The sequence below is a fragment of the Hemicordylus capensis genome, chromosome 2 (genome assembly GCF_027244095.1).
Source record: "Hemicordylus capensis ecotype Gifberg chromosome 2, rHemCap1.1.pri, whole genome shotgun sequence".
Lineage (NCBI taxonomy): Eukaryota > Metazoa > Chordata > Lepidosauria > Squamata > Cordylidae > Hemicordylus > Hemicordylus capensis.
Genome location: NC_069658.1, coordinates 192,120,450 through 192,146,904, shown reverse-complemented (window position 1 = coordinate 192,146,904; position 26,455 = coordinate 192,120,450). Strand labels below are relative to the sequence as shown.

The 26,455-nt window shown below is 47.1% G+C and overlaps 1 protein-coding gene across 6 annotated transcripts in view; it reads left to right on the top strand.

The window, feature by feature from the left end:
* The window catches only part of COL5A3 (collagen type V alpha 3 chain), a 167,503-nt gene extending 142,587 nt beyond the window's left edge, over nucleotides 1-24,916 (top strand). For 3 of the 6 annotated variants that reach the window (XM_053289671.1, XM_053289670.1, XM_053289672.1), the window contains 10 exons: nucleotides 3,049-3,102; nucleotides 4,867-4,974; nucleotides 5,098-5,151; nucleotides 6,011-6,046; nucleotides 6,673-6,726; nucleotides 6,843-7,104; nucleotides 15,020-15,132; nucleotides 17,891-17,959; nucleotides 20,233-20,469; nucleotides 23,403-24,916. In XM_053289671.1, coding sequence (XP_053145646.1) covers nucleotides 3,049-3,102; nucleotides 4,867-4,974; nucleotides 5,098-5,151; nucleotides 6,011-6,046; nucleotides 6,673-6,726; nucleotides 6,843-7,104; nucleotides 15,020-15,132; nucleotides 17,891-17,959; nucleotides 20,233-20,469; nucleotides 23,403-23,549 — 1,134 coding nt within the window. In that variant the 3' untranslated portion in view covers nucleotides 23,550-24,916. Of the gene's footprint in view, nucleotides 1-3,048; nucleotides 3,103-4,866; nucleotides 4,975-5,097; nucleotides 5,152-6,010; nucleotides 6,047-6,256; nucleotides 6,613-6,672; nucleotides 6,727-6,842; nucleotides 7,105-15,019; nucleotides 15,133-17,890; nucleotides 17,960-20,232; nucleotides 20,470-23,402 lie in introns of those variants that run through there. The other 3 variants (XM_053289675.1, XM_053289674.1, XM_053289673.1) reach the window with 3 other exon arrangements.
* Nucleotides 24,917-26,455: the final 1,539 nt, after the last annotated feature.

The window sequence follows — 26,455 nt, the reverse complement described above, 5'->3', positions numbered from 1 at the left end:
CTGGCCTCAATCATGGCTTACCATGTCCAGGGAGACCTCAATTCTATTGCGGACTGGCTGAGTCAGGAACAACTATTACCAGGGGAATGGGCTCTCGATCCCAGATTATTCCGGAAAAATCACAGAGCGCTTCGGGAGATTCCAGGTCGACCTATTTGCTTCAACTCTCAATGCTCAAATACCCAGGTTCTTCACCCAGTTTCCTTGTCCACGAGCAGAGGCAGTGGACACTCTGTCGACAGGCTGGCCATCGGGCCTTCTGTATGCATTCCCTCTGACACCGCTACTTACGTGCTTTCTCCGCAGAGTTTGAATGCTCACGGCCCAGGTAATCTTGGTGGCCCCATACTTGCCAAGGAGACCATGGTTCATGGAACTGTTTCATATGGCCACAGAAGAATCATGGTTTCTACCAGTATCTTCAGACCTACTACATCAGGGACCAGTAGAGCATCACTATCTAGGCTGGTTACAGCTAGCCGCATGGAAACTCAGTGGGAACTCCTAAAACAACATGGATATTCAGATAGAGTCCTGGCTACTATGTTGACTTCTATGAGAGACTCTACTAAGCTCATTTACCAGTGCACATGGAGAGCCTTCCTTCGTTGGTTGGCTAGACACTCAGTACCTCGGGCGACTGTGAACATTAAAGACCTCCTAGCTTTTCTCCAGGAGGGTCTGGACAAGGGGTCAGTGCTAATACTTTGAAGTGCCAGGCAGCATCCTTAGTAAATTTGATTTCGGGAGTTCCTGAGGAGAAGGTATGCAACCATTCCCACCTTAAGAGGTTTTTGCTGGGAGCAACACTCTTATCCCCTATGGTGGAACACAGGTTCCTATCTTGGGACCTGCATACAGTTCTTAAAGCACTGCAGGCCTCTCCATTTGAGCCTCTTTGTTCTATTCCTCTGAGGCTCTTATCCATCAAGATAGCGTTTCTAACAGCAATTACTTCGGCGCATAGAATTTCAGAGCTGCATGCACTGTCCACACACAGAAATCTCTATATATTCTAAGCTGACTCTGTCCGACTGATACCAGACCCCTTTTTTAGACCCAAGGTATCGTCCTATTTTTACAATTCACAGGACATTGTCTTACCTTCTTTTTGCCCTAATCCGGTACACATAAGAGAGAAGGCATGGCACAAACTGGACATTAGGAGATGCCTTAAAATGTATCTAAAATGCACAGAAGGTTTTTGACATACAGAGGCCCTGTTCGTCAGTTTTCTACTGGCTTCTATAGGAAACCAAGTCTCAGCATCAACAAGTGCCAGATGGATACGTGCGTGTTTTTCGTTAGCTTATGAATCCCTGCATCTGCATGCACCTGTGCACATTCTATGAGGGCAGCGGCCACATCCACTGCTTTTTCTACCAATGCTCCAATACAGGAGATATGAAAGGCGGCTACTTGGAAGGCGCCTTCTCCCTTCACAAGACATTATAAAATCAATTCATATTCTTCCACTGAAGCAGCATTCGGTCACAGGGTGCTGCAACAGGTTCTTTCCTCAGAGTAGGCTAGGACGCTCTCTCCCAGAGAGTGTTATTGGCCAGAGTTGTGGTACGTCCCACTCAGAGATGGTCTCGGCTCCAGGCAGCAGAGAAAGGAGCATTGGTTCACTTGCCGTGAAGGCTGCTTCTTGCTGCTGGAGCTGAGGACATCTCAGCCCTCCCAGGTGATGTCCTGGCCGACTCTATGGGAATCCTAAGCATAATGGAATTCACACAGCCTTGTACAACATTGCTGTTATTTAGTTGCTATCATTTTCATGTTCTTTCTATTGTCAAAGGTTTTATGTTTTCAGCTATTGTTATGCATGTTTGTGCTAGTAGCTTTTGGGGCCTAAAAGAACTGGGCAGGGTTATCCTGCCCAGGCGCTTAAGCCATTGTAACATTTTCAGTTAGTCCTGCCTGGGAGCACATGGGAAGGATAACCCACTCAGAGGTGTCCTCAGCTCCAGCAGCAAGAAGCCGCCTTCACAGTAAGTGAACCAATGCTCCTCTTCATATCAGAATGTCAGAATTCATATTGGAATTCATGTTGGACTGTCAGAAGCACAAAATGGCAGAAACTGCCATTTTGAAACCCAAAGAAAATTTGTTTGTTCCGCATAGCGGTCAATGGGGAAATGGGGAGGGGGGGAATCAGGAAAAATAAAGGGGCTGAGCCTCTGTTAGAAATTTGGCAGAAGTAAGGTAAAGGATGGAAGGACTCTGTAATGAATTTGAAGTGAATTGGACAATACTGCAAATTTTTAATGATTTTATTTTGTTTTACAAGGTGTTTTTGCACAAAAACACCATTATGGCAAGGGTAAAATAGTTTTCTTCTACAAGAGCACCATTTTACCAGTGTTCCCTCTAACAGGGTTTTCCAGGTGGTGTTCACTACAACTCCCATAATCCCCAAGCAAAAGCCATTGTGGGTGGGGATTCTGGGAGTTATAGACAACAACATTTGGGAATCCCTGTTAGAGGGAACACTGCATTCTACCATTGACACAATGGTGCTATTGCACAAGAACATCTCGTAAAACAAAACAAAAAAACCCATTAATAATTGGAGGATTGTCCAATTCATTTCAAATTCACTACACAGAGTCCTTCCATTCTCTACTTCTGGTCCTTTGGTCCTTCTGCCAAATTTCTGAGACCCAGCCCCTTTATTTTCCCTGATTTTTTCCCATTTCCCCATTGACCTCTGTGGGGAATAATCCAATGTTAAGTCAGATTTCCAACCAGAAATCTGACTCTGACCAGTCATATGACATGCCCACAAATCTGATATTTTCAAAATTGGATTAGATCTGATTTTTTGGTATGTGCACAGCCCTAATAGTTATGTTACTAGGACTATCCATGCACTTCTTTCCAGCTCCAAAGTTGGAGCTGGGGATTGAAGCAGGTGGCATATAGTCACAGCAAAGTAGATGGTGTGAAGTCATATGAAATCTTACTACTTTAAGTAATTGGGTTGTGGCCTGTGCTGACCGAAGTCCGAATGACCTGCTAACGTAACTTTTCTCATCTTCTTAGGGTCCCACCGGACTCCCAGGCCTCAAGGGTGACCCTGGCTTTAAGGGAGAGAAAGTGAGTGTTGGTAGCATGTGCTCTTTCATGCAAAGATGATTTGCAAGTAATTACTCCAGAAATGCGTCCTATTTTTGCCTTCTGCCTCATTAAATCCCTAGCCTGCTTTTTCACTTGATCTGAAGCCCTTATAGGTGAGCCCTTGTATGACTTCTGTCCTATCAAGCTGAGTGCAGCCTGCCGTGCTTGCTGCCTGCCTGGGACTGTAGGTTGGATGGGTAACTGGGGGTGCCAGACTATCTGGCCACTAGTCAGTGCTTGGCTTTATGGGTCACTAATTGAGAAGACCTTTAGAGTCATGTCTAGATGTTGTTATTTCATACCAGGTCAGTTCTGTTGAGAAGCTTAACTCATGTTCATTGCAAAAAGTGAAAAATGCTAGTGTGAATTAGTAATAAGGATCAGTGACATCCAGCTGATATAGAGCATTGTCCGTGGAAATAGAGTGGACTCTACCACTTCCAGCTGCAGGTGGGGAATGCCATTTTTGGAGGCTCCCCTATATTTGGGGGGGGAACCCTGCTGCAAGTAAAAAGTAACACATCAAGGAAAGAGGTCTAGTCCAGTCCTATCCCTGATGTCCTAGTATTATACTAGAAGGAGGTTTTTAAACATTTATTGTTGTACCATCAATGTACATGATGTTTAGGGTAAGCTTCATGTACATTGGTAAATTCGTGATGCTTAGGGTACCATCGATGTACCTGATGCTTAGGATCTCCTGTAAACTGCCCAGAAAACTTGCATTTTGGGCGGTATAAAAATCTGTTAAATAAATAAAGTTCAAAATTACATTCTCTCACCTGCAGCCTGAAGTGGTACTGTTACCATTCTCCTGCCTGAGGACTTGTTCCTCTCATTCTGTTGCATTTGTAGACCAGGCCTAAAGCTTTCTCACAGGGTTATCATTATGAATATGAATAAGATACAGGTCATGATCCAGGGATCATTTGTATGCACACCTTATGGTGTGTGTGTGTGTGTGTGTGTGTGTGTGTGTGTGTGTGTGTGTGTGTGTGTGTAACAAGTTAGTTCTTTTAACCCATCAAAGTTGGGGTGAGTTAGAATTTTTAAATACAGTTCTGTCCTACTATTGGGGGAGGAAATTACAAAGCCTTACTATACACTTGATATATAATGTGTAAAATGTGGTTCAGTTTAAAAGTCGAGCTGGATACAGGCCCTCTGAAATGCAGGACACAGATAGGAGGACTGTTACTATACATGCATTGCACATAATGGTGCTCTTCTCACAATCTGTGAGAAGAGCTCTGTGGAGGTCTGTGGGGAGAGCGGGTTTGACTCACCCTCCCTGGAGACAAGCAGCTCTTCATTCCTAGGTGGGCGGAATTGCCTGCCCAGATGAGCAGCAGCTCCTGGGGTTGGGGTGCTGGGATGCACCACCGTGTGTTGCCCTGCCTCCTGGAGCTCCAGTAATGCACCACGCAAATGGCTGCAAGCGGCCACGGCTGACACACAATCAATAAAGTGCTCGCTCCCTTAACCTCATTGAAGAAGGAGGCTCCTTAGGTGGGTTTGCTGCCATGTAGCTGCCAGGATCGGGCCCAATCCCGGCAGTTCACACAAGCATGCAAAATCGGACTGGGCTCCCTTAGCTTGGTTTTGCACGCTCGTGTGAATAGCCTCAATGTGTGACTAACTACATGTGTACAGATAATTATATGTGTACACTATACACAGACTGTATGTTGTATGTGGAACATAATGTATGAATACGGTTAAGTCTCTCTGCTTGTCTTCTAGGGCCATGCAGGACTCATTGGGTTGATTGGTCCCCCAGGTGAGATGGGTGAGAAAGGTGACCAGGGGCTTCCAGGGAACCAGGGAACACCAGGCCCTAAGGGCGACCCTGTGAGTAGATGGGAGCTCAGTTGAAGTGGAGGGAGGAGGGGAGCAAGGATATGACTCATTGCACTCTGGCTGAGAAGACCCCCCACAGCACTCCATGCTGATATCCTGCCTCCTCTCCAATAGGGAATTATTGGACCCCTCGGCCCTCCAGGCCCACCTGGATCTCCAGGACTCTCCGTAAGTACCTTTCTGACTCCATGCTGAGTTCTAGGTAGGTGACACTACCTAGTGTCTACCTGGGTTCTAGGTAGTTGGGTTCTAGTTACCTAGAACCCATGCTGGGTTCTAGGTAGTTGTTCTAGGTAGTTTGTCCAAGACAAAGCAGTTCAAGTGATGCTCCTGTCATGTGGCCCAGTCCCTCTCTCCCAGTGTAAACCATCCTTCATTTGACACTTTCATACACCCTGCTCTTAGATTCCTGCTTGTATTCCTTTCTTCATACAAGTTGGTTTTCCTTTGCAGCCTTTGTAAATGTTTTGACAATGTGTCGTATTGTTTTTAATTGTTCCGATTTTATTGGATATCTCTGTCACGGACACATGGCTTATTAATTTATTAATGCTTCCCTACCCTGCATGCTTTCTCTGTATCTTCTTATCCTTTGCTATGCACACAAGACCTTTCCTCCATTTTAGGAACATAAGAAGCTGCCTTATACCGAGTCAGACTATTACTCCATCTAGCTCAGTATTGTCTACACAGACGGGCAGCAGCTTTCCAAGGTTCCAGGCAGGAGTCTCTCCCAGCCCTACCTGGAGATGCCAGGGATTGAACCTGGGAGACCTTCTGTATGTAGTGCAAAGGCTCTACCATGGCCCTATCCACTAAGGGGAATATCTTACAGCAGACAATGATCACATGTAGTCGTCACTCATCCAAATCCAAACTGCTTAGCCAAAGGGGCAATTCATGCTTGCTTCTGAACAGTGAAAAGTGAAAAGACCATCCTTTCACTTAAATGCCATTTTAAATGCCATTGTACCATCCTCTTCCTGCAAACAAAGGTGCCCCATCAACTCCTTTTGTCTTTCCGCAGGGACCTCTGGGGCAGAAAGGCAACAAGGGCTCACCAGTAAGTAATTCCGACCCTAATACACGTTACAGGGTGCACTTGGGCCAAAGCTATATATGCACTTTAAAAACAGAAGAAGAAGAATTCTAAATGTCTCTGCAAAAGAAACTCAAATTCTGTGTCAAGAAAAACTGATCCCTGCAATATGTAATTATATGTATGTAGCAAAAAGTACATATGTTGGCTTTTGTGTACTTTATTCATTGCTAGTCTTGATGCCTCGAAACTATTTCTGATCACTGGAAATCCTGCTGGTTCCCTTCCCCACTTCTAAGGGCTAGCTGTTGTCACTGAGATGATGAACCTGTATCTGGGATGTACCACTTCAGACTGCAGGTGGGTCTTACATGGTTGAATGTACCTTCATTTTAAAAAATGCTGCACATAGAGAACAAGATGCCAGGGAGATGAGTTCTCCCCAAAGTCCAGTCTTCTGTGGAGAATTTTGTTGCCTAGAGGATCATTCAGTTACCTAAGTCCGCACCTGCGGTTTGAGTGATATAGCCCAGATGCAGGTTTACCACCTCAATGAGGTCTTCTGTTTCACCAGGCATTGGCATTTCCCACATGGCTGCAGTGGGAGACCTTGTCCACTTGGACTGAGACACTAATCTGCTTTCTTGCAGGGACCCATGGGACCCCGTGGTGATCCAGGACCTCCAGGACACCCAGGGCAACCAGTAAGTGGTGGCAGAGGAGCCTGAGAGTGAGATGAGCACTGGTCCACCACTACCCACTTTCTCCCCTCCTTTCCTCATTCTTTCTCTGTTTCCCTCTCTCCCTCCTCCTCCTCCAGGGTCGCCCTGCTCAGCTGCAGGACCCACTGCCTCTGGAGAGTGGCCGCAAGAGCCGTCGTGACTGGGAGCTAGGGGAGCAAGGAGATGCGCCAGGGGAACTGGATAATGACCCTGATGCTGATGATGGACTGGCAGAAGTTCTAGCAACTCTGAGTTCCCTACGTGATGAAGTGGAGCAAATGCGATGCCCACTGGGCACCCAGGAAAGTCCAGCCCGGGTCTGCAAGGAGCTTCAGTTTTGCCATTCCCACCTCACAGATGGTGAGATTGAGGGCAAAGTGTAGACAGGCAATGGATGTAACTGGGGCTAAAGGAGGCAGGAAGCCAAGGAGGGAGGCTGAGTCTCTATCTACTGCATATCCAACATAGGTTTTTGTTCTGTGTGCTCACTTCTATTCCCTCTACTCCCATCTCTGCAACTTCATGAACATACAAACTAGCATGTTGTGGATTCAGCCTAGCTTTCTTCCTAACATGATATATTTATGTGTAGAGTTTGAGGGGTTTTTTTGGTTGTTTTTTGGCGGCGGCGGGGGGGGGAGCATTCAAATATGGAACTCCCCACCTGCATCCAGGAATAATGAAGTCCAGGAAGAGTGTTACTACTTTATTCATATAGACTAGTTCTAATTTAGTATTAGGCATAGAGGGACAAAAGAGAAGAAACCAAGAAGAGATCAGGGTCAAACTGCTGCATGTTAAAGTGAGGAAGGCATTTTCTATCTGATCCTTAGCTAAAATGGGATGTTGAAAAACTGGACTCTAGACTAGTGATTAGGGGCAGGGCAACTATGTGGGCATGTTGGATGCGGGTATTCTGTGTCTGCCGCCCACCATGAGCTTGTAATTTAAAAAAGCTCATTTTACTAAAGGCATTCAACTTCATCTTGGCTTTTAAAATTTTTATTGGTTTTTACAATATAACAATCTCATTACATCCAATTAAACAAATGTTGACTTCCCGCTCGCCAATCTGTGCGAATCACTAATTATACAATTCAACCATTGCTATAGTAATTCAAAACATATATCCTATACCTTACAAACTCGATTTTACTCTACTCAACCTGCTATTATTACTAAATTTCAAACCCTGCTGAAAAATCAATATTAGAAAAATAGTTCTTTAAGTATAGTAAGAATGGTTTCCAATCTTCTTTAAAACATTCCAGGTTTTCATCCCTTATCAGTGCTGTAAGTTTTGCCATCTCAGCATATTCCAAAGTTTTTATCAGCCAATCTTCTTTTGAGGGCATTTCATTGTTCTTCCATTTCTGTGCATATACTATTCTCAGTTGCTTGTTGCCAGGGACACTTCTGGGTTATCCTCTTTCACTAGCTCCAAGGCAGGACAGTTTTGATTGGATAAAGATTCTTGGCCACACCCCCTTGGTGCTAGGAGGATAAGCCCTACCAGTTCTTTCTGTTCTCGCTCAGCTCCAGGCAGACCTTCCTTCAGCTCCGCGTTTTTTCCTTCGTGTCGGTCCCTGTCGTGAGTTTTTCTTCCTCGTGTCTTCCCATTCCCTTCTCCAACCTGTTCCTCGTGTTACCTTACCAAAAAAAAAAAAAAAGCCGTTACCGTTTCTTCCCTTCCCGTTCCCCCCCCTCCCCTCCTTTGTATGGAGTGTGAGCGAAGGGGCAGAATAGGTCTGGTGCCTCGTGGACCCCGCCAACAGCCCTTTGGCCCAGGCACCTCAAGGCCACCGGAGTTTGCTTGCCCAGAGGGAGCTAGAGCGCCCGTTCCGAAGGCTGCTTGTCTGCCGCCCCTAGAGCCCTCGCCTCCCCTGCCGGTAGCATCGGCGGCGGCGCTTTCCTGCAGTGATTGCTGTTCCGCTCAGCCAGCGATCCAGGCGGCAGCAACGCTCCTCTATCTCGACCCTACGGCTTCCAGCACGGCTGCACTACCCGCTACAGCGACGGCCACCTCAGAGCCGCCCGCGCCACTCGCTACTCGGCCCCAAGCTGTCCTCCCGCCCTCGGGCCGCGAAACACGCGCTTCGGCAGCCAGGCGGGCGAATCAGGCACTCTCTTCAACCGACTGCCAGCAGCCTTCCAGATTGCCTTGCCCAAACCCTCCTCCCACCTCGCTGGAAATTCGGGAGATAGGTTTAAGGCACGAACGGGAACGGGCTGCAGAGAAGGCAAAAATGGCGCAAAAAGAGGGGACGGCGGCCATTTTGGAAATTTCCAGTCAGCACTCGGCAGAGGCCTTGTGCGTGGATTCTCCTACTCGCGAGGCACCTGGAGAGCCCTCGGACTCTGTTAATGTTAATTTGGGGCTCCCTGGTTCATCAGGCAGTGCTGGGCCATTAGCCCCCAAGACTCAAATAACCATTCCTAAATCAGTGCCCCCCGAATGGCAGGCTTGGTTTAAGAATGCAATTATAGAAACAGTTTACCAGTTAAAACCTACTAAGAAACCAAAGAAAAAATATAAAAAGAGGAAGCGGGTCTCCTCCTCCTCCGAGACGCCCTCCTCCTCAGACGATAGCCCCACGCCTAAAAAGGCAAAGGCAAAAAGGAAGCACCTCAAACCTAAAAAGGCCCAAAAGACAAAACACACGCCTTCCTCCCCGCACTCCTCAGAGGTTTCTGAGCATAACTCGGGGGATCCTACCCCGTTCAATCCTAGGCCAGTTAAATCAAACCTACCTGACGTGTCTGACTCTGATGCAGGAAATAGCCCTTCTAACCCGGGAGGGCTACCACAGGACCCCGACCCTACAGACAGGGAGGAAGGGGAATGGTCAGGTGGGGAGGACAATGAGGCTACTTCGGTCTCTCAGAGGCTATTTGTGGCAGAGGACTATAATCCACTAATGTCTCATATCTTAAAAACTATAGGGCTCCATCAGGGCGCACCCCCGATGCCTCCACGACTGAGAAGGGAGAAGTGGTGTTCCCAGGGCAAAGCCTAGAGACATTCTACTACCTTTCCCTGGATTATTCACAGAGGTGGTAAAGCAGGAATGGCTACTCCCTGCTGCCAACAGGAAGCCTATGTCAGTAACTAACCATTTCTATTCCTACCAGCAGGAACCATCTGACCTACTCAAGACTCCTTGTGCCGATGCCCCCATCGCCCAGCTGGTCTCCAACTCGTTGGTCCCCCGGGATGGTGAGGTAACTCTAAAGGACCCAGCTGATAAAAAAGCTGAGCTGGCCTTTAAGAGAACACATGGCAATTCCTCATTGTCTACCAGAGCGGCCACCGCCGCCTCTATGGCAGCAAGAGCCTCTCTTCTTTGGCTGGATGACCTACTTAACGACACTCCTTCTGATCCAGTTAAATTAAGGCAGCAGCTAGTTAAGGTGCAGAAGGCCCAGGCTTTCATAGCCGATGCCACCCTGGATTCAGTAAGGTTCTCATCCAGAGTTGCTGCTGCCTCTGTATTGGGCCGTCGCCATCTCTGGCTAAAAAACTGGTCAGTTGACAATACCTCTAAGAGCAACCTGACCGCTGTTCCTTACGATGCGACTAAATTGTTTGGCGAGGCCGCCCTTAAGGACGTCCTCGTGGAGTCCCACGATAAACGCAAAACCATGCTGTCTGCTGGCCAAAAGGCCGAACGCGCATTCAAAAAGAACTTTACTCCTCAGCCCTTTCGGGGTTTCCGCCCCTTTAGGGGCAGGGACAGGGACACTAGGTACCAGCGCGGCTCATGGGGGTGCCAACGCTCCTCTTATAGGGGCAGGCAGTTCTTCAAACCCCAGCCCTCTACCTCAAAGCAAAAGTCAAACCAATGATGCCCTACAGGGCTCCCTGGGGGGGGCGCCTGGGCCGCTTCTTCCCCGTCTGGGAGTCCTCAGTAACTGACAATTGGGTCCTCCAGGTCATCCGTGTGGGGTACAAAATAGAACTGGTCGCCTCCCGCCCCCCCACCCCCCGAGGTTCCTCCCAACTCCGAGGTCTCGGTCTGCTCTCAAGCACTCAGAGATGTCTCAGGCAATCTCCCACCTTCTGGACATCGGAGCAATAGAGCTGGTCCCTCCTTAGCAGGAGGGGAGAGGCGTCTATTCTATTTTATTCACCGTCCCCAAAAGGGACGGATCCCGACGTGCCGTCCTGGACTTAAAATATGTCAACAAGTGGGTACGGCGCGAGCGTTTTCTCATGGACACCCTACGATCCATTACGGAGGCCTGGCACCATCTGGATCTCCTAGTCTCGGTCGACCTCAAGGAAGCATACCTCCATATCCCAATCTATCAGGAGAGCAGACAGCTTCTGCGCTTCAAGTATTCGGGCCTTCACTACCAGTATGCAGCCCTCCCCTTCGGCCTTGCGTCCGCCCCCAGAGTCTTCACAAAGGTCCTGGCTCCTCTGGTGGCGCACCTTCGACTACAGGGGGTTCGGCTCATGGCGTATCTCGACGATTTGTGTCTACACTCGTCCTCGTACCCAGAAGCTCACCAACACCTCTCATTAACTCTTTCAGAACTGGAACGCCACGGCTTCATTGTCAACAAAGAAAAGAGCCAACTCGCCCCATCTCACCAACTTCACCACCTGGGGGTACTCATCGATACAGAGAAGGATCGCCTCTTCCTCCCCCAGGACCACTTCGCTACGATCAGGGAGGAGGTACAGAGTGCTCTGCAGTCTCTGTCTCCTTGCCTCCTGTCTCTGGCAAGAATTCTGGGACTAATGGTGGCCACCATAGATGTAGTCGCATGGGCCAGGCTCCACTACAGGCCACTTCAGTGGTTCCTGCTTCCCCACCAGCGTTCCATCGCCTGGCAGAAAAAGGTGAAGCTGAGGCTATCCCCCACTGTCAGGTCGTCTCTCCGCTGGTGGCTTGCCCCAGCATACCTCCTCCAGGGGAGGGAGTTTCTGGACTCCCCCAAAATCATAGTAACAACGGACGCCAGCGATAGGGGCTGGGACGCCCACTGCCTCACCCTGACAGCCCAGGCCCGATGGATGGACACGGAGAAGAAACACAGTATCAACTGGCGGGAACTTCGGGCCATCCGCCTGGCACTCCTCGCCTTCCACTCAACAATTTTCAGGCGGCACGTGTTGGTAAAAACCGACAACACCAATGCAAAGGCCCATGTAAATCGACAGGGGTGCACCCGCTCATTCTCCCTCCACCAGGAAGCGCTCCTCCTACTCTCTTGGGCGGAGAGGGAACTGGAATCCCTGACAGCTCATCATGTGAAGGGAGACCTCAACATTCTGGCAGACTGGCTCAGCAGGGAAGACGTGCAACCAGGGGAGTGGTCTCTTCATCCGGCCACGTTTCAACAGATCACGGTCAGGATGGGGACCCCAGTAATTGACCTCTTCGCGTCTCCCCTGAATGCCCAGTTGCCCCGATTCATGACCCAGTTCCCGTGTCGGTTGGCAACAGCGACGGACGCCCTCTCAACGGACTGGCCGAGGGGTTTGCTGTACGCCTATCCACCGACCCCTCTAATCTCCAGAGTCCTGAGGAGGATACGACTCCTGCGGGCCCAAACCATCCTGATAGCTCCGTTTTGGCCACGGCGCCCCTGGTTCCCAGAGCTACTACATCTCTCCAAGGAACCGCCGTGGGAACTGCCAATTCGTCCCGATCTGCTCTCCCAAGGCCCAGCACTTCACCCCAATCCAGGATGGTTAAGGCTTGCCGCCTGGAAACTGAGCGGTGAGCCCTAAGGCAGTTCGGTTATTCTAACAAAGTCGTGGCCACCATGCTGGCGTCCCGCAGGCCTTCCACCAACCGCATCTACCAATGCACCTGGAGGGCGTTCCTACGCTGGTCATCCCGTCACTCCATCCCCGGGGCAGTGCCAATCTACGTCACCTCCTTCTGTTCCTGCAAGAGGGTTTGGAAAAGGGGCTGCGCCCAAACACTCTAAAACGCCAGGCAGCCTCTTTAGTTGGCCTGATTTCGGGCAAAAGGTCGGACTCTTGGAAGACCTACCCACACCTCAAGCGTTTTCTTCGAGGGGCGACCTTGCTGTCTCCCCCGACAGTACACCGCTTCCTGTCCTGGGATCTCCACGTGGTGTTAAAGGCGCTACAAAAACCTCCCGTTGAGCCTGTGGCCAGTATTCCCCTCAGGATTCTCTCGTTCAAGCTTGCCTTTTCGGTAGCAGTGACGTCAGCTAGGCGTATCTCAGAGCTGAGGGCCCTCTCCATCCACAAATCCTTCGGCATCTTCTCCAGGGACGCAGTCAGACTGATTCCTGACCCATTTGTCAGACCTAAGGTGGCGTCGGTCTTCCATCAGTCGCAGGACGTGTTCCTCCCCTCATTCTGTCCGCATCCGAAGCATGAGAGGGAAAGGCTGTGGCACAATCCAGATGTTCGATGCTGCCTTAAAAAATACATCACGCGCACGTCCACATTCCGATCTTCAGACAAAATGTTTGTCTCTTTCCATCCCAGGTCCATGGGCTCGGCCGTCTCAGCTCCTACTATCGCCCAATGGACACGGGCATGCATCAAGCTGGCATATGAGGTACAGCGTCTCTCTCCTCCTTCAAGCGTCTCGGCGCACTCCACCAGAGCGGCGGCTACCTCAGCAGCGTTCTCCACAAACGCACCAGTACAGGACATTTGTAGAGCTGCTACTTGGTCCACGCCTTCCACATTTACCAGGCACTATAAAATTGAGACCCACGCTGACCTTCAGGCAGCATTTGGCAGAAGGGTGCTTCAGCGGGTCCTTCCCCAGGAGTAGGCCAGAGCGCGCCCGCCCATGTGTTGGCCGGCTGTGGTATGTCCCAGAGGTGTCCCTGGCAACAAGCAACTGAGAAAGGAGCGTTGGTTTCACTTACCGTGAAGGCTTCTTCTGGTTGATTGTTGCCAGGGACACCTCGACCCACCCAGTTTGGCGCTCCTGGCCTCTCTTGTTGGGGGTTCCCTCTCGGGCCTCATCCTGGGGTATCCAGATTGCCTGCCTCCCCAGTTAGGTCCTTCCAGCCGTTTTTTCATGTTACTGTTGTTGTGTATTTTCTCTGCCTATATTGTTGTTTATAACTGATTATTACTTGAGCTGTACCTGTTCTCTCGGCAAAAAGAACTGGGAGGGCTTATCCTCCTAGCACCAAGGGGGTGTGGCCAAGAATCTTTATCCAATCAAAACTGTCGTGCCTTGGAGCTAGTGAAAGAGGATAACCCAGAGGTGTCCCTGACAACAATCAACCAGAAGAAGCCTTCACGGTAAGTGAAACCAACGCTCCTTTCTAGCCGCCGTAGTTGCATACATAAAGATTGTTAAATTCCTTCTGGAAAACTCTCCTTGCGTTATTCCCAGCAGGAAGGATTCTGGTTTCTTAGGAAATGTCATTTAAAAAATTTTCTTCAACTCATTATATATCATATCCCAGAAAGCCTTTGCCTTCCCGCAAGACCACCACATATGAAAAAAAGTTCCCTCACAGTGTCCACATTTCCAACATTGGTTTGGAACATTTTTATATATTAATGCTAATTTTTTGGGTGTCAAATACCACCTGTACATCATCTTATAATAATTTTCTTTTAAGGTATAACATGCAGTAAACTTTAAATCCATTTTCCATAATTTTCCCCAAGCTGCCATATCTATATTATGACCCAGATCTTGAGCCCATTTTATCATAGTCGTTTTAACCACTTCATCTCTTGTCTCCTCCAGAAGCAGCAGCTTATACATCTTAGAAACTAATTTTTCATCATTTTCACACAGCTCCTTCTCAAATCTCGACATTTGATCCTCAAATCCAACTTTAAGATCCTTCTTATAAATTTCATTTAACTGATGGTAGTGAAACCAGTTACTAACCAGATTTTGTACTTCAGTTAGGTTTAACTTACAGCCCTTTTCTTGGAAACATAACAAATCCCTATAGGTACCCCAATTAGGTTGCATATTTATCTCTTTACGTGCTAAAGCTTCAATTGGAGATAGCCATAATGGAGTTTTAAATTCCAACCATTTTTTATATTTTACCCACACTCTCATTAGACTCCTTCTCACATAGTGATTAAGAAAATCTTTATGCACTTTAGTTTGATCATACCACAGATATGAATGCCATCCAAACCTTCTATCAAATCCTTCCAGATCAAGTATTCTGGGATTTCTTAATGTTATCCATTCGGCATTCAACTTCATCTAGCTATGGAGGGCTCATTACCACTCCCTAAGGGACCCTCAGTCTCCTCTGCACTGATACCCACCTCTTCATCCCTCTCCAGGTGAATACTGGATCGATCCTAACCAAGGATGTAACCGAGATGCCTTCAGAGTTTTCTGCAACTTCACAGCTGGTGGGGAAACCTGCTTATTCCCCGACAAGAAATTTGAGGCTGTAAGTAGCTGTGCTCAATATCAGTAGCAGTAACTGGGGGAAAGCTGTGGCTGCAAGGTATCGATGTGGACTGGATGTGTATCAGAGGAATTGTCGAGTACTCTGTGCATTAAAAGGGACTGGCAATAATTTTACTTCATAATCCACTTCCCAACATTTTGTCATGTTGTTACTCTTGAGGTGGGCCGATTTCAGTCCTCCAGGTTCAGAGGCAGGATCTCTTTGAAAAGCAATTATAGTAGGAGAGGAGACATGCCTGCATCTCCAGCTTATGGGCTTCCCAGAGGCATATGGTTGCTCACTATGGGAAACAGGACACTAAACTTGATGAATTTTTTGTTTGATCCAGCAGGGCTTTTCTTATGCTCAGTCTTGCATGTCCTACTTTCCCCTCCTCCCAACTTTTTTTTAAAAACTAGAATCCTCATTATATACTGATGTGTGGTAAAGTAAAACTTTATTTCGGTCGTAGACCAGCAATACAACAATATAAAACAAATAAGGAAATAGTAGTAGTAGTAGTAGTAGTAGTAGTAGTAGTAATAAAAAATAATAATATAATCATATAAAATCAGACTACATATATATATGCATTTGGTATATTATATAACAATATTTGGCCACAATATGAATAACATCCGGATTAAGATTAGTGAGCAAATAGTTTAAATAAAAATAGTCTCCACGACCTGGAAAATTAATCAAAAGTGAGGTAATTAGTTGGTGTCTTATGTCTCTGTAATAATCACAATACAAAAGAACATGAGCAGTTGTTTCAACGTTACCAGATCCACAAGGGCATAAATTTGATGCATATGATATATCCTGGAATCTCCCATGGAGCACAACTGTTGGGACAACATTTACACGGGCAAGTGTTAGAGCTTGTCTAAACTTTGGAATTAGGGTGCTACTTAAATATGTAGCAGGCTTGAGCTCGGTGCTCTGATTTCCTATGTAAATGTTACTCAATAACTTTGCATGTTCCATCTGCAACTGCATGTCATGGATACATTGCGCAATTGTTCTTCTAGCCTGGTCGAAACCTAATTGAATAAGATTATGATTACTATTTCCTGATTTGTTTTATATTGTTGTATTGCTGGTCTATGACCGAAATAAGGTTTTACTTTGCTGATGTATGTTAAATATACAAAGCAAGAGTGCAAGCTCAGGGTCTCCTAATACATAAGTCACATATATTTAGTGAGCTTGCTTACTTAAGAATAAAACCTTAAAGCCTTGCCAAAGCAAGGGAAGAGCCATAGTGACAGAGCACAAGGTCTGTATGCAGGAGGTCCCAGATTCAATCCCTGGCAACTTCAAGTATGACTGGGACTGAAACCCAGAAAGCTACTCCCAGTAAGTCTACACAATACTGACCCAGTGAACCAATGGTTTGACTCAGTGCAAGGCAGCTTCCTATGTTCAAAAGCAATGGGAAGGGTCCATAGCTTAGTGGTAGAGTTCCCTTTTGCACACAGAAAGACCCAGTTTCAGTTCCTGGCTTCTCCAGTGGAGTTGGGAAATATCCCTGTCAGAAATTTCACAGAGGTGTCACCAGTTCATGTAGACAGTACTGAGCTAGATGGACTAAAGCTTTGACTCATGATCGGACCAAAATCTCGCCCCCCCCCCACTTTTTTTTCCACTGCTTAGAAGAGTGCCAAAGACAGCTAACAACCATAAAATCAATAATAAACTAATGCAATGTAGACAATAAAATCAAATATGGTATAAAACAACAGGTAAGAATAACAATAACAAATATTTATATACTGCTTTTCAACAAAAGTTTCCAAAGCAGTTTACATAGAGAAATATTAAATAAATAAGATGGCTCCCTGTCCCCAAACAGCTCACAATCTAAACAGAAACATAAGATAGATACCAGCAACAGTCACTGGAAGTACTGTGCTGGGAGTGCATAGGACCAGTTATTCTCCCTCTTCTAAATAAAGAGAATCACCACGTTTAAAAAGGTGCCTCTTTGCCTAGTTAGCAGGGGAGAGAACAAGCCAGGAGATTAGATCAAAACTGTGATTAGCCATGAAACAAAGCAAATGCTAGCAGTAGACAAGCCCAAGGCCTACCTGAATTTTAAAAAGTGTTCATCCATGGGTTCAAAACAGGGAGCTAGGGGACCAACTGGATTTCCCAGGGCAAGAGTTGTACCAGTCTAGATGCTGCAGAAAAGGCCCTCTCCCTTGTCCCTGCCAACCTGGTGGTTTCAGAAGGATCTGATCAGATGACCTCTGTGGACAGGCAGTTTCATATGGCAAGGAAGCGGACCTTTAGATATATTATTTGCAAGAAAGGCCCCTAGGTGAACTGCTAGGTCACAGTCTAGCTTCTGTCCCCATCTCCTCTAATGTGACCAAGAAACAGGATGGGACTACACACAGAGGGGCGGGGGGAGCTTTATCTTGAATGGCTGGGATGCAAAAGGGCAGGGCTCAGACTAAGGTGAGTGTCCAGGGGAGAGTTCCACAGCAGCCTGTAGGGATACCATCTTGTTTTCGAAACATAGGGCACAGATGACCGCAGAGATGTAACCTTTAAAAGGATGAGCTCCAGAGATCTTAGAGAGGTCCAGGTGATATACCAACGCAAATACACCACTAACATTTCACATGTTTTTTTAAGGGAAATTTAGCGCAGGGAGGTGAACTGTGGCATTCAAAACCGGTTATTTGGCTCAGGAAGCTGAATTCAACATCCTTTTTAAAAATGCCTAATTGGTAATCCATATTTCTAGGTACGACTTGCTGCTTGGAGCAAGGAGCAACCAGGAAGTTGGTACAGCACATTCAAAAGGGGCAAGAAGGTAGGAATTCCCCTTCTGCCATGCCTTCCTACTCCCTGAAGCAATCTGGGAAGGTTGTGCAATGCTTTTTCCTGTCTCCCACTTGGGAAACAGATCATGATCTAAGTGAACACCCACTGGCTAGTTTAACCCAACTGGGTGCTTTTCTTGATGGTTAGTTTTAAAGGCAGCAGTACTACAGCAGCTTCTATGAATGTTCAGTAAGTTGTAAGGCATGAATGGTATAAATCCAATAGTTTTATAGATAGGTAGGTGTGTGTGCATGCGTGCACACGTATGTGCGCGTGTCTGTATGTGTGTGTGTAGGACTCAACGGGGCCATTCACACAACCGGGCTGGGGGGGGGTGGAAGGCTGCTCCAACTCACGTTCCTCACCAGACAGTCACAGAAATGCTGCTGGGAGCACAGATTGTGCTCTCCGATGACCTGTACTACGTCACACAGCGTGGAGCTCCGGAGGCCGGGACAGTGCACCATGAGCACGGTGCATTGACGGGATCCCCTGTCAGACTCTGTGCAACCCGAGGAGTGCTTGCAACCTGCATGCAGCCTGAGGAGACACATGATCCTGGTGGCTGGGTTAAGGGAGTGCTTGCTCTCTGAACCTTGACTATGAGCCAGGCTTAGAAGCAGGGTTAGGCTGGGCAGAAGAGCTGGGATCCATGTGGATCCTGGTGCTCCACACAAGCAGGCTGTCTCAGGCTAGGCTGCCCTAACTTGGGCTAGGCTGCTTGTGAGAACAGCCTCCATGTGTGTCCACATGCGCAGAAACAGAAGTTGTGTGGGGGACTATTGGCCAAAGCAAGCAGAGCTTTTCGACTCTGCAAGTAAAGTTAGTTTTCCATTTGCCTCGTATCTTTTGAATATCTTGGCAAGAATTTTGACTTTGTTTAACCTGCTGAATCAACTGTATTTTAAATAACGATAACCACAATTCACCCTGAGTATTTTAATTAATTCACCTGTTTCAAATAAATCAGGGCTGCACCCAGTATTCCCTACATTGAATTTTAGGGTTCAAAATAGTGATTTGAGTGGGATTAAAATTCTCCCCCAAAATGTTGAAGATTGTGTTACTATTCACCCATGTTCAACCCTGTTTAGATCTTTTGTTTCCTCTGGTTTCTCCATCCTTCCTGGTTAAATTACATGGGTCATTCCACCAATTCAGGGTTCATGTAATGAACTGATGACATGTTGCTGTATAGCCAATCATATTTGGCATTATAATGACCTCACTGAGGGGAGCTGATGGTGAGAGCACTTTAAATGTAAGGTTTGGCCCCCCAAAAAAAGAATCGTTAAAAAGAGAGGTATGTATTGCATCATTCACGAAGAACAGTAAATAGTTTCCTCATTGGTTCTCATTAATCTGTTCAAAGAAAGACAAAGCCTTACTCTTCTAGTAAGCTACTTAGAACCAGCTCCAGATTTCAGGAACCCTTGATGAAATGTCTGCTATGGGCATCCGCCTACCTGGATGGCCCTCAAAGTTTGTGGTGGGGTTTATACCCCTGAAGTTTGTGGAGGCCTATCCAGTCCACCCATAAATGAGAGCTCTCATGGGAAATAAGAGGCCCTGTGACAGTGCTAGGGTCACTGAGGGAAAGTTTCCATTAGAGGATGAGATGGGAGACAGAAGGGGACAATGGATGCAGCCAAGAGAACTTTTCTGCTTCACCACATGAGGGCACAGATGGTCAGGGATGGGCACAAGTGAGCCCTTGGCAGCTGCCCAAAGATGCCAACCCCTGACACCAACCTGGAATGCCTTATGAAACACCAGTTGTTTCTTCTTCACTGAATGCCATGTGGTATAAAAATTCTGGTTAGTACCTTGGAATGGTTTGAAGCTCCACAAGGGTAACTAAGACCAAATAGCACACAGCCAAAGAGACCAAAAGCTTTCTATATCGGTCGAACAAAAATCTCCCTTCAAAATTGGGACAAACATTTTTTTAAACTGGCCTTCAGTACTGTCTTTCTAAAAATGTAGGCCGCATGGCACCCTTCCCTCATTTGATGCCTGAGATAAAGGACAGAGGTGAAAATTTGCATTCTTCCTTATTCCTATACCACTTACAGACCCCTTAGCAACTCTTCTAGTTTCTCTCTGTCTCTCTGTGCTCCCAGAAGATTAGTATGACCCAGTGTAAGAGTGAGGAATGCTGTGTGAGTCCATGAATGGCACAGTCATGGTGGGAGCTGAAGGAAGTTACTCTGCCATTCTGCTTGCTCACGCAACCTATGTGGTGGTTCTTTATACCTGCAGTTCTCCTATGTGGATGCAGACGGCAATCCCGTGCAGGTTACCCAGCTCACATTTCTGCGCCTGCTCAGTGCCCTTGCTCACCAGAACTTCACCCTCATCTGCCAAAATATGGCTGCCTGGTATGAGGCTGACACCAGCAGCCATGCTCGGGCTTTACGTTTCCTTGCCTTCAGTGGTGTGGAGCTGATGCACAACAGCACAGAAGCACCTGTCCGCGTCTTGTACGATGGCTGTCAGGTACGATATTTGCCTTCTGTTCTATTGCCTCCACACTTTTTGCTTCTTGAACATACCTATTTCATTTTTATTCCTCTCGTTTTCTTCCACCAGGGCAACATTCGTGGCGTCCCCTCCATTTTATCCTCACAACAATTCCATAAGGGCTGCATTCACATAATCACAAGGGTCCTGGTTAGAACGTTAATGTGAAAGCTCCTGGATAAGTGCTGTTTAACTGGAGTGGTTTGACCAGATTGCCCTGAAATTCTAGGTTCTCACAATCAGCTCCACAGGGCTCACTACATTAACCTTTTAACCAGGATCCTTGTGATTGTGTGAACACAGCCAAGGTAGGTTAGATTGAAAGAGGCTAGTCCAGGTTCCCCCAATGAATTTCATGCCTAAACAGGGACTGAACTTGGGTCTCCTAAGTCTTAGAGCCCTTTCTCATGATTACAGAGAAAGGGCTCCACGCTGCAGGGGAGGAAGCCTTAATATGCTTACTTCCCTGCCGATGAACCTGGTTTTCTTGCTGGGCGAGCAGATCGCTTGCCCAGAAGTTTGCTGGCTCCTACTGGTAGTCGGGAGGTTTGGGGGCCAGGAGTCCCCCGGAACTCCCATAATGCACTGCTTGGGTTCTCAGTGCATTATGGGGAGCCTCCCGAAGCTGGACAGGAGCCCTGCAGTCTCCCAGCCCCGGCTTCAAGCAGCCAAGGCTGGCAAGACGATCAACAAAATGGGGTTAAGAGAGCACTCTCTCTTTTAAGCTTGTTTCAGAGAGAATGGCTGGCTTGGCGGTTTTGCTGCCGAGGCACCGCCAGGATCAGGCACAATCCTGGCGGTTCTCACGTGCAGGCAAGACTGGACTTGGCTTCGTCAGCCTGGTTTTGCCTGCGCGTGAGAAAAGCCTTATAATCTTCCACTCGATACCATATGAAACTGCCTTGTACTTAGTCAGGCCATTGGCCCATCTCGCTTGCCTGCCCTGACCGGCCACAGCTTGCCAAGGTTTCAGACAGAGTTTTTCCCAGTCCTGTATGGAAATGCCAGGGATTGAACCAAGGATCTTCAGCATGCAAAGTCTGTGTGCTACCACTGAGCTATGCCTTTTACCCTGTATCTCCTATTTGTCTCTTGATACCACATTCTAGACAATCCCAATACCTCCTGATGTTCACCCCCATGACTTGCAAACAATAGCACAGCATGATTTGCAAATGACGGGTCACTGTATGGCCCAAGCCCAGGAACTGACAATTTTATGAACAAGATATCCACCAGATGATGGAAATAGACTCAAATGTGACCATAAAGATAGACTAGCCGAGTGGGTGAGGTGGATGTCAGCACCTTCTTCCTTTCCCAGCTGCCTTTGCCCTACATTTATTTCTCTTGGCTCCTGCTTCTTCTACATTTGTCACCTCTTATCTGGCAGGTGTCCTGGGCTTTTGAAAGCTGCCTGGCAGGCTGAAATGTAACTCTCTTCTCTGGTTCTGCAACCCAAGCCAACTTGGCAGTTGATGCCTGTAATTCATGGATGCAAATAGGTTAGAGGGAAATGATTGGTCTCCTGGCTAGTGATGTCACAACTGTCCTTCACTTTGCCTTGAAAGTGTTTGTTGAATTCTGTTCGCATGGGGCATGTGAAGGGTCTTTCTCCCAGGCAAAAGTTCACATATTCCCCAAACACAGTTAGTTAGTTAGTTAGTTAGTCAGTTAGTTAGTCAGTCAGTCAGTCAGTCAGTCAGTTATTTTAGAGCCCCTGGTGGCTCAGTGGTAAAACTGCCGCCCTGTAACCAGAAGGTTGCAAGTTCGATCCTGACCAAGGGCTCAATGTTGACTCAGCCTTCCATCCTTCTGAGGTCGGTAAAATGAGTACCCAGAATGTTGGGGGGCAATATGCTAAATCATTGTAAACCGCTTAGAGAGCTTCCAGCTATAGAGTGGTATATAAATGTAAGTGCTATTGCTATTGCTATTTTATTAACATATTTTTATACCACCCAAAACTTGTGCACAGGCACCTGGAGCATTATTACAGAATATGCCGAGGGGTCCATGTCTCATGTTATATCATACACTTCCTTACCATCATACACTTCCACTCCATCAGGCTATTATGCCCCACACAACCACTCTGTGATCCCTTTATGGAAATGATAGAGCTTGGTAATCCTCCTACACCCCCTCCCCCCACCCCCAGAATCTGCTTTTGTTCTTGAATCTTCTCCCCTGAAGACCAATGGGTCTGGACAGAAGTAACGACAAAGGCTCATCTTCATAATGATGACTCTGCAATATTCTTCATCTGTCCCCTGTAGTTTGTGACTTTGTCCTATTTGCATGAGTCAGCTGGTCAATCTGCTCTGCAGGTTGGAGCATCTTGTTTGTAGTTCACTGGGAAAGGGGTGACTATGGTGGCAGAATCCCGATGGTGCAAGGAATTGGACATCATGGCTTTTTTCTCCTCCCAGCCTAATGACTGGGCTGTCTTCAGGTTTTTATGAGCTCTACCTGTAGAGCAAGAAGCATCAGCAGCTTGTATCCCTTTTCCTTCTGGTCACCTCCCTCATCATATTGCAGTTCACTTCTCTCAACTGAGAGGTACATACCATGGTGAGGAAAGTAGGTTAAACACTAGAGGTATCTCCAGAGTGAAATGTTCCTCTCCCCTGGCACTTTGAATGGGTCACCCTTGTCTCCTTTAGCTCAAGATTACTGCCATCCTTAGTCACACTCAATGATTCTCTGGTTCTTTGACTACTTCTGACCTCTCAGAACTCCCCTGCATTTCCTGGGTCTCCAGCAAAACAATGTCATCACCCACTCCTTGAACACCTTCACAACTGTCACACTTACTTACTCTTTATTCCCCAGTACATCTACCTGTCTTCCCATCCTCTTGGTTCAGTCAAGTTCTTTCTGCTGAGGTTTATCTTTTCTACTCCTAGGTACGCAAAGGCCAGGAGCGGACAGTACTGCAGATCTGGACACCACGTGTGGAGCAGTTGCCCCTGGCCGATGTGGCTGTTCAGGATTTTGGAGACACCAATCAGAAGTTCGGCTTTGAACTCGGGCCTGTCTGCTTTGGTGGCTGAGCCCTTCAAAGATGGACAGCTCCCTCTGCACTGTGGGACCACCCCTTGGAAAGAGCGAGCTAAAATTCCTCCACCTTGCACTGGGGGAGTAGGATGCAGGAGCGGAGCCGGCCCTGCAAAGACCTGCCGTTGTATTTAACCAGATGACAGCCTCCTATTTATGCGGCCAAGGTCCCTTGGGGCCGTGACTCTTGGGGAGCAAAGCAGAGCCCAGACTGAGCCGGGGCCCTCCCTTTCTGCAGCCCTGACAAATGGTGCTATTATGCAGCCTTAGTGAAGCACTGGACTAACTGCCCGGCCCTGGCTACCTGCAAGAATGGGGGAAATGGAGACTACATCCCACACTGCTGACCTCCTTCCATAAGGGCCATCAAGATCTTGCCTGAAGCATTTGGGGAACTCAGGACCAATCTACTGACTCAGCCACCTTCTAACAGAAATGGGCATAGGGATTGGATGGGGAAAGTGGAGGAACAGAGCATTGGCCTCTAAGCCTATAAATAACCACAGAAAAACAGGATTCTGATTAAAATAGTGCCCAAGGTTCAAGGACTGAGCACAGGGGAACCAAAATTTTGATCCTACTGAATTTATTTAAATTAACAGATACTGTATTGATATGACATGGTATCCAGCTGTTACCAGATTGAATAGGATGGATCCCTGTAAGGTACCTTTCAGGAGGAAGGTGAGGTGTGACCCCCAACCAGGTGATGACCAGATACTCTAGTTGGTGTCTGTATCACCTTGTGACCATTGTTCACTATTGTCTGTTCCTGTTGTGGTGCCAGATGGTATCCATGTAGCAAAATGCAAAATCAGGAGAGCTGGAAAGGAGTTGAATCTCTTTCTGTTTTCCACAAAAATCCCAGCTGTGAGCCTGCAGTAATCTTCTTTTGAGGAAGAGGAACAGGAAACAGTCACTTCCAGCCCCTTATCACCCTTGTCTGTTATTCCGTCCATCCTGGGCAGAGAATGGAGGATTCTGAGTTCTGTTCTTTGGGCCCAAATGTTTCTCTTGTCAGATGCCTGCAAAAAATTATTATTGATTCTGTGACCCCTGTTCCTTGATACCCTCTCTCTGGAGGAAAGAATATATGATTCAGGTGGATTGCTACATTCCCTGCAGATCTAAAACTCCTAAGTATGATACAGGACAGAGACCTGGAACTTATGCCTGCTGTGCTGCCCTACCCTCAGCCTTTGGCACTGACCTCTCTTCAAACCCTCTGGTGCTAAATCCCTACATTGTTATGCTTCCTCCTCGTATCTCAGGCTGTGGTGCCAACCGGGTGTGTGTGTGTGTGTTTGTGTGTGTATGTTACTGTATCTAACAACCTGTATTAAACCTCGGAGCCTGTGACTGACTCATCATCTCTTTGTCAACTGGCTGTGCTGAAGAAACCAGCCAAGCCTGGACTCCTTGGACTCAATAGTTGAGCTCAAAGCCTGATGGAAATACATGAGATGAACCCCGCCACATCACAACTGGGATGATTTCCTTAGGTATGAACATTTTCTGAATTGGACCTTTCCTCCACAGGAATCAGACGAGGATTGTAAACATCATAGGAACATAGGAAGCTGCCATATAGTGAGTCAGACCATTGGTCTATCTAGCTCAGTATTGTCTTCACAGACTGGCAGCAGCTTCTCCAAGGTTGCAGGCAGGAATTTCTCTCAGCCCTGTCTTGGAGATGCCAGGGAGGGAACTTGGAATGCTCTTCCCAGAGTGGTTCCATCCCCTAAGGGGAATATCTCACAGTGCTCACACTTCTAGTTTCCCTTTTGTATGCAACCAGGGCAGACCCTGCTTAGCTTAAAGTCATGCTTGCTACCACAAGACCAGCTCTCTTCCCTAGCATCACCAGAACCATTTTTATTGGCTTTAGACAGACACATTTAAACAGACATGGCCAAAATCACCTTCCTGGTATATAGGCACTTATGTTAAATTGAAAGGAGGCAGGATGTGTTTAGTGAATATTTTCACCTTTTTAACCCCCTTTCAGTGATTTTTGCACCATTTAAAAAACCCCAAAATAGAACTCCATCACTATTTTTCACACTCAAGTGTGTATACACATTCTGCCCCAACTAGCCATGAATAACAGGTGGATTGGGATTCAGTGGTGAAATTATGAACCTCTAGAGGTAAGGTATGCATTTGGCTGAACTTCAGATTCTTTCTCTCTCCCTGTTCTTTCCTGAGCTCATTTATGTGGTGATAATCAGAGATCAACAAATCCAAACCTCTCTCTGTAGTCCTGGGTCCTTCATACATGAAGTCTGTATAGATTAACCCAACTAGTCTGTACACTAACATCACATTTTCATCTCTGCATTTCTCCAATGACATTATAATCAGCTTGTTGACAGTGGTGTGGGGGAGGGTTATTTATCCAAGGCCATCCAGTGGCCAAGCCAGAATTTGAAGCCAGGTCATCAGGTCCAAATCTAACAGGTATAACATAGTGCTCTATTATATCATACAGGTATAAATAGTGGGCAAACAAGGTGTCACACCAAAGGTACCCATAGAGCAGATTGCTCTAGATTTCTTAAGCAAGGAAGCCAAGCAACATACTATAGAAGAAGGATTAAAATCTTCTGGGCTATTAGCTGATCCAACCTCAAATATTGAGGTTTAATATTGTTCAGTTTAGATTTAGCAGAACCCAATAGATGCTGGTTGTCTTCAAGAAAAAAGTTTTTTACATCCAAGTTTGCACTTGAATATACATCCATTCAGCATTGTCTTCACTATTGTGTGAGAACTGGGGGCTATTCACATGGGTGGGCAGGGTGGGAAGAAGGCAGGACTCAACCTACCTGTTTTTGTTTCGGTGCACAAACTGCATGCCCACATGACCCACACTGCCAGAAGCAGCATGGATCACTATCTG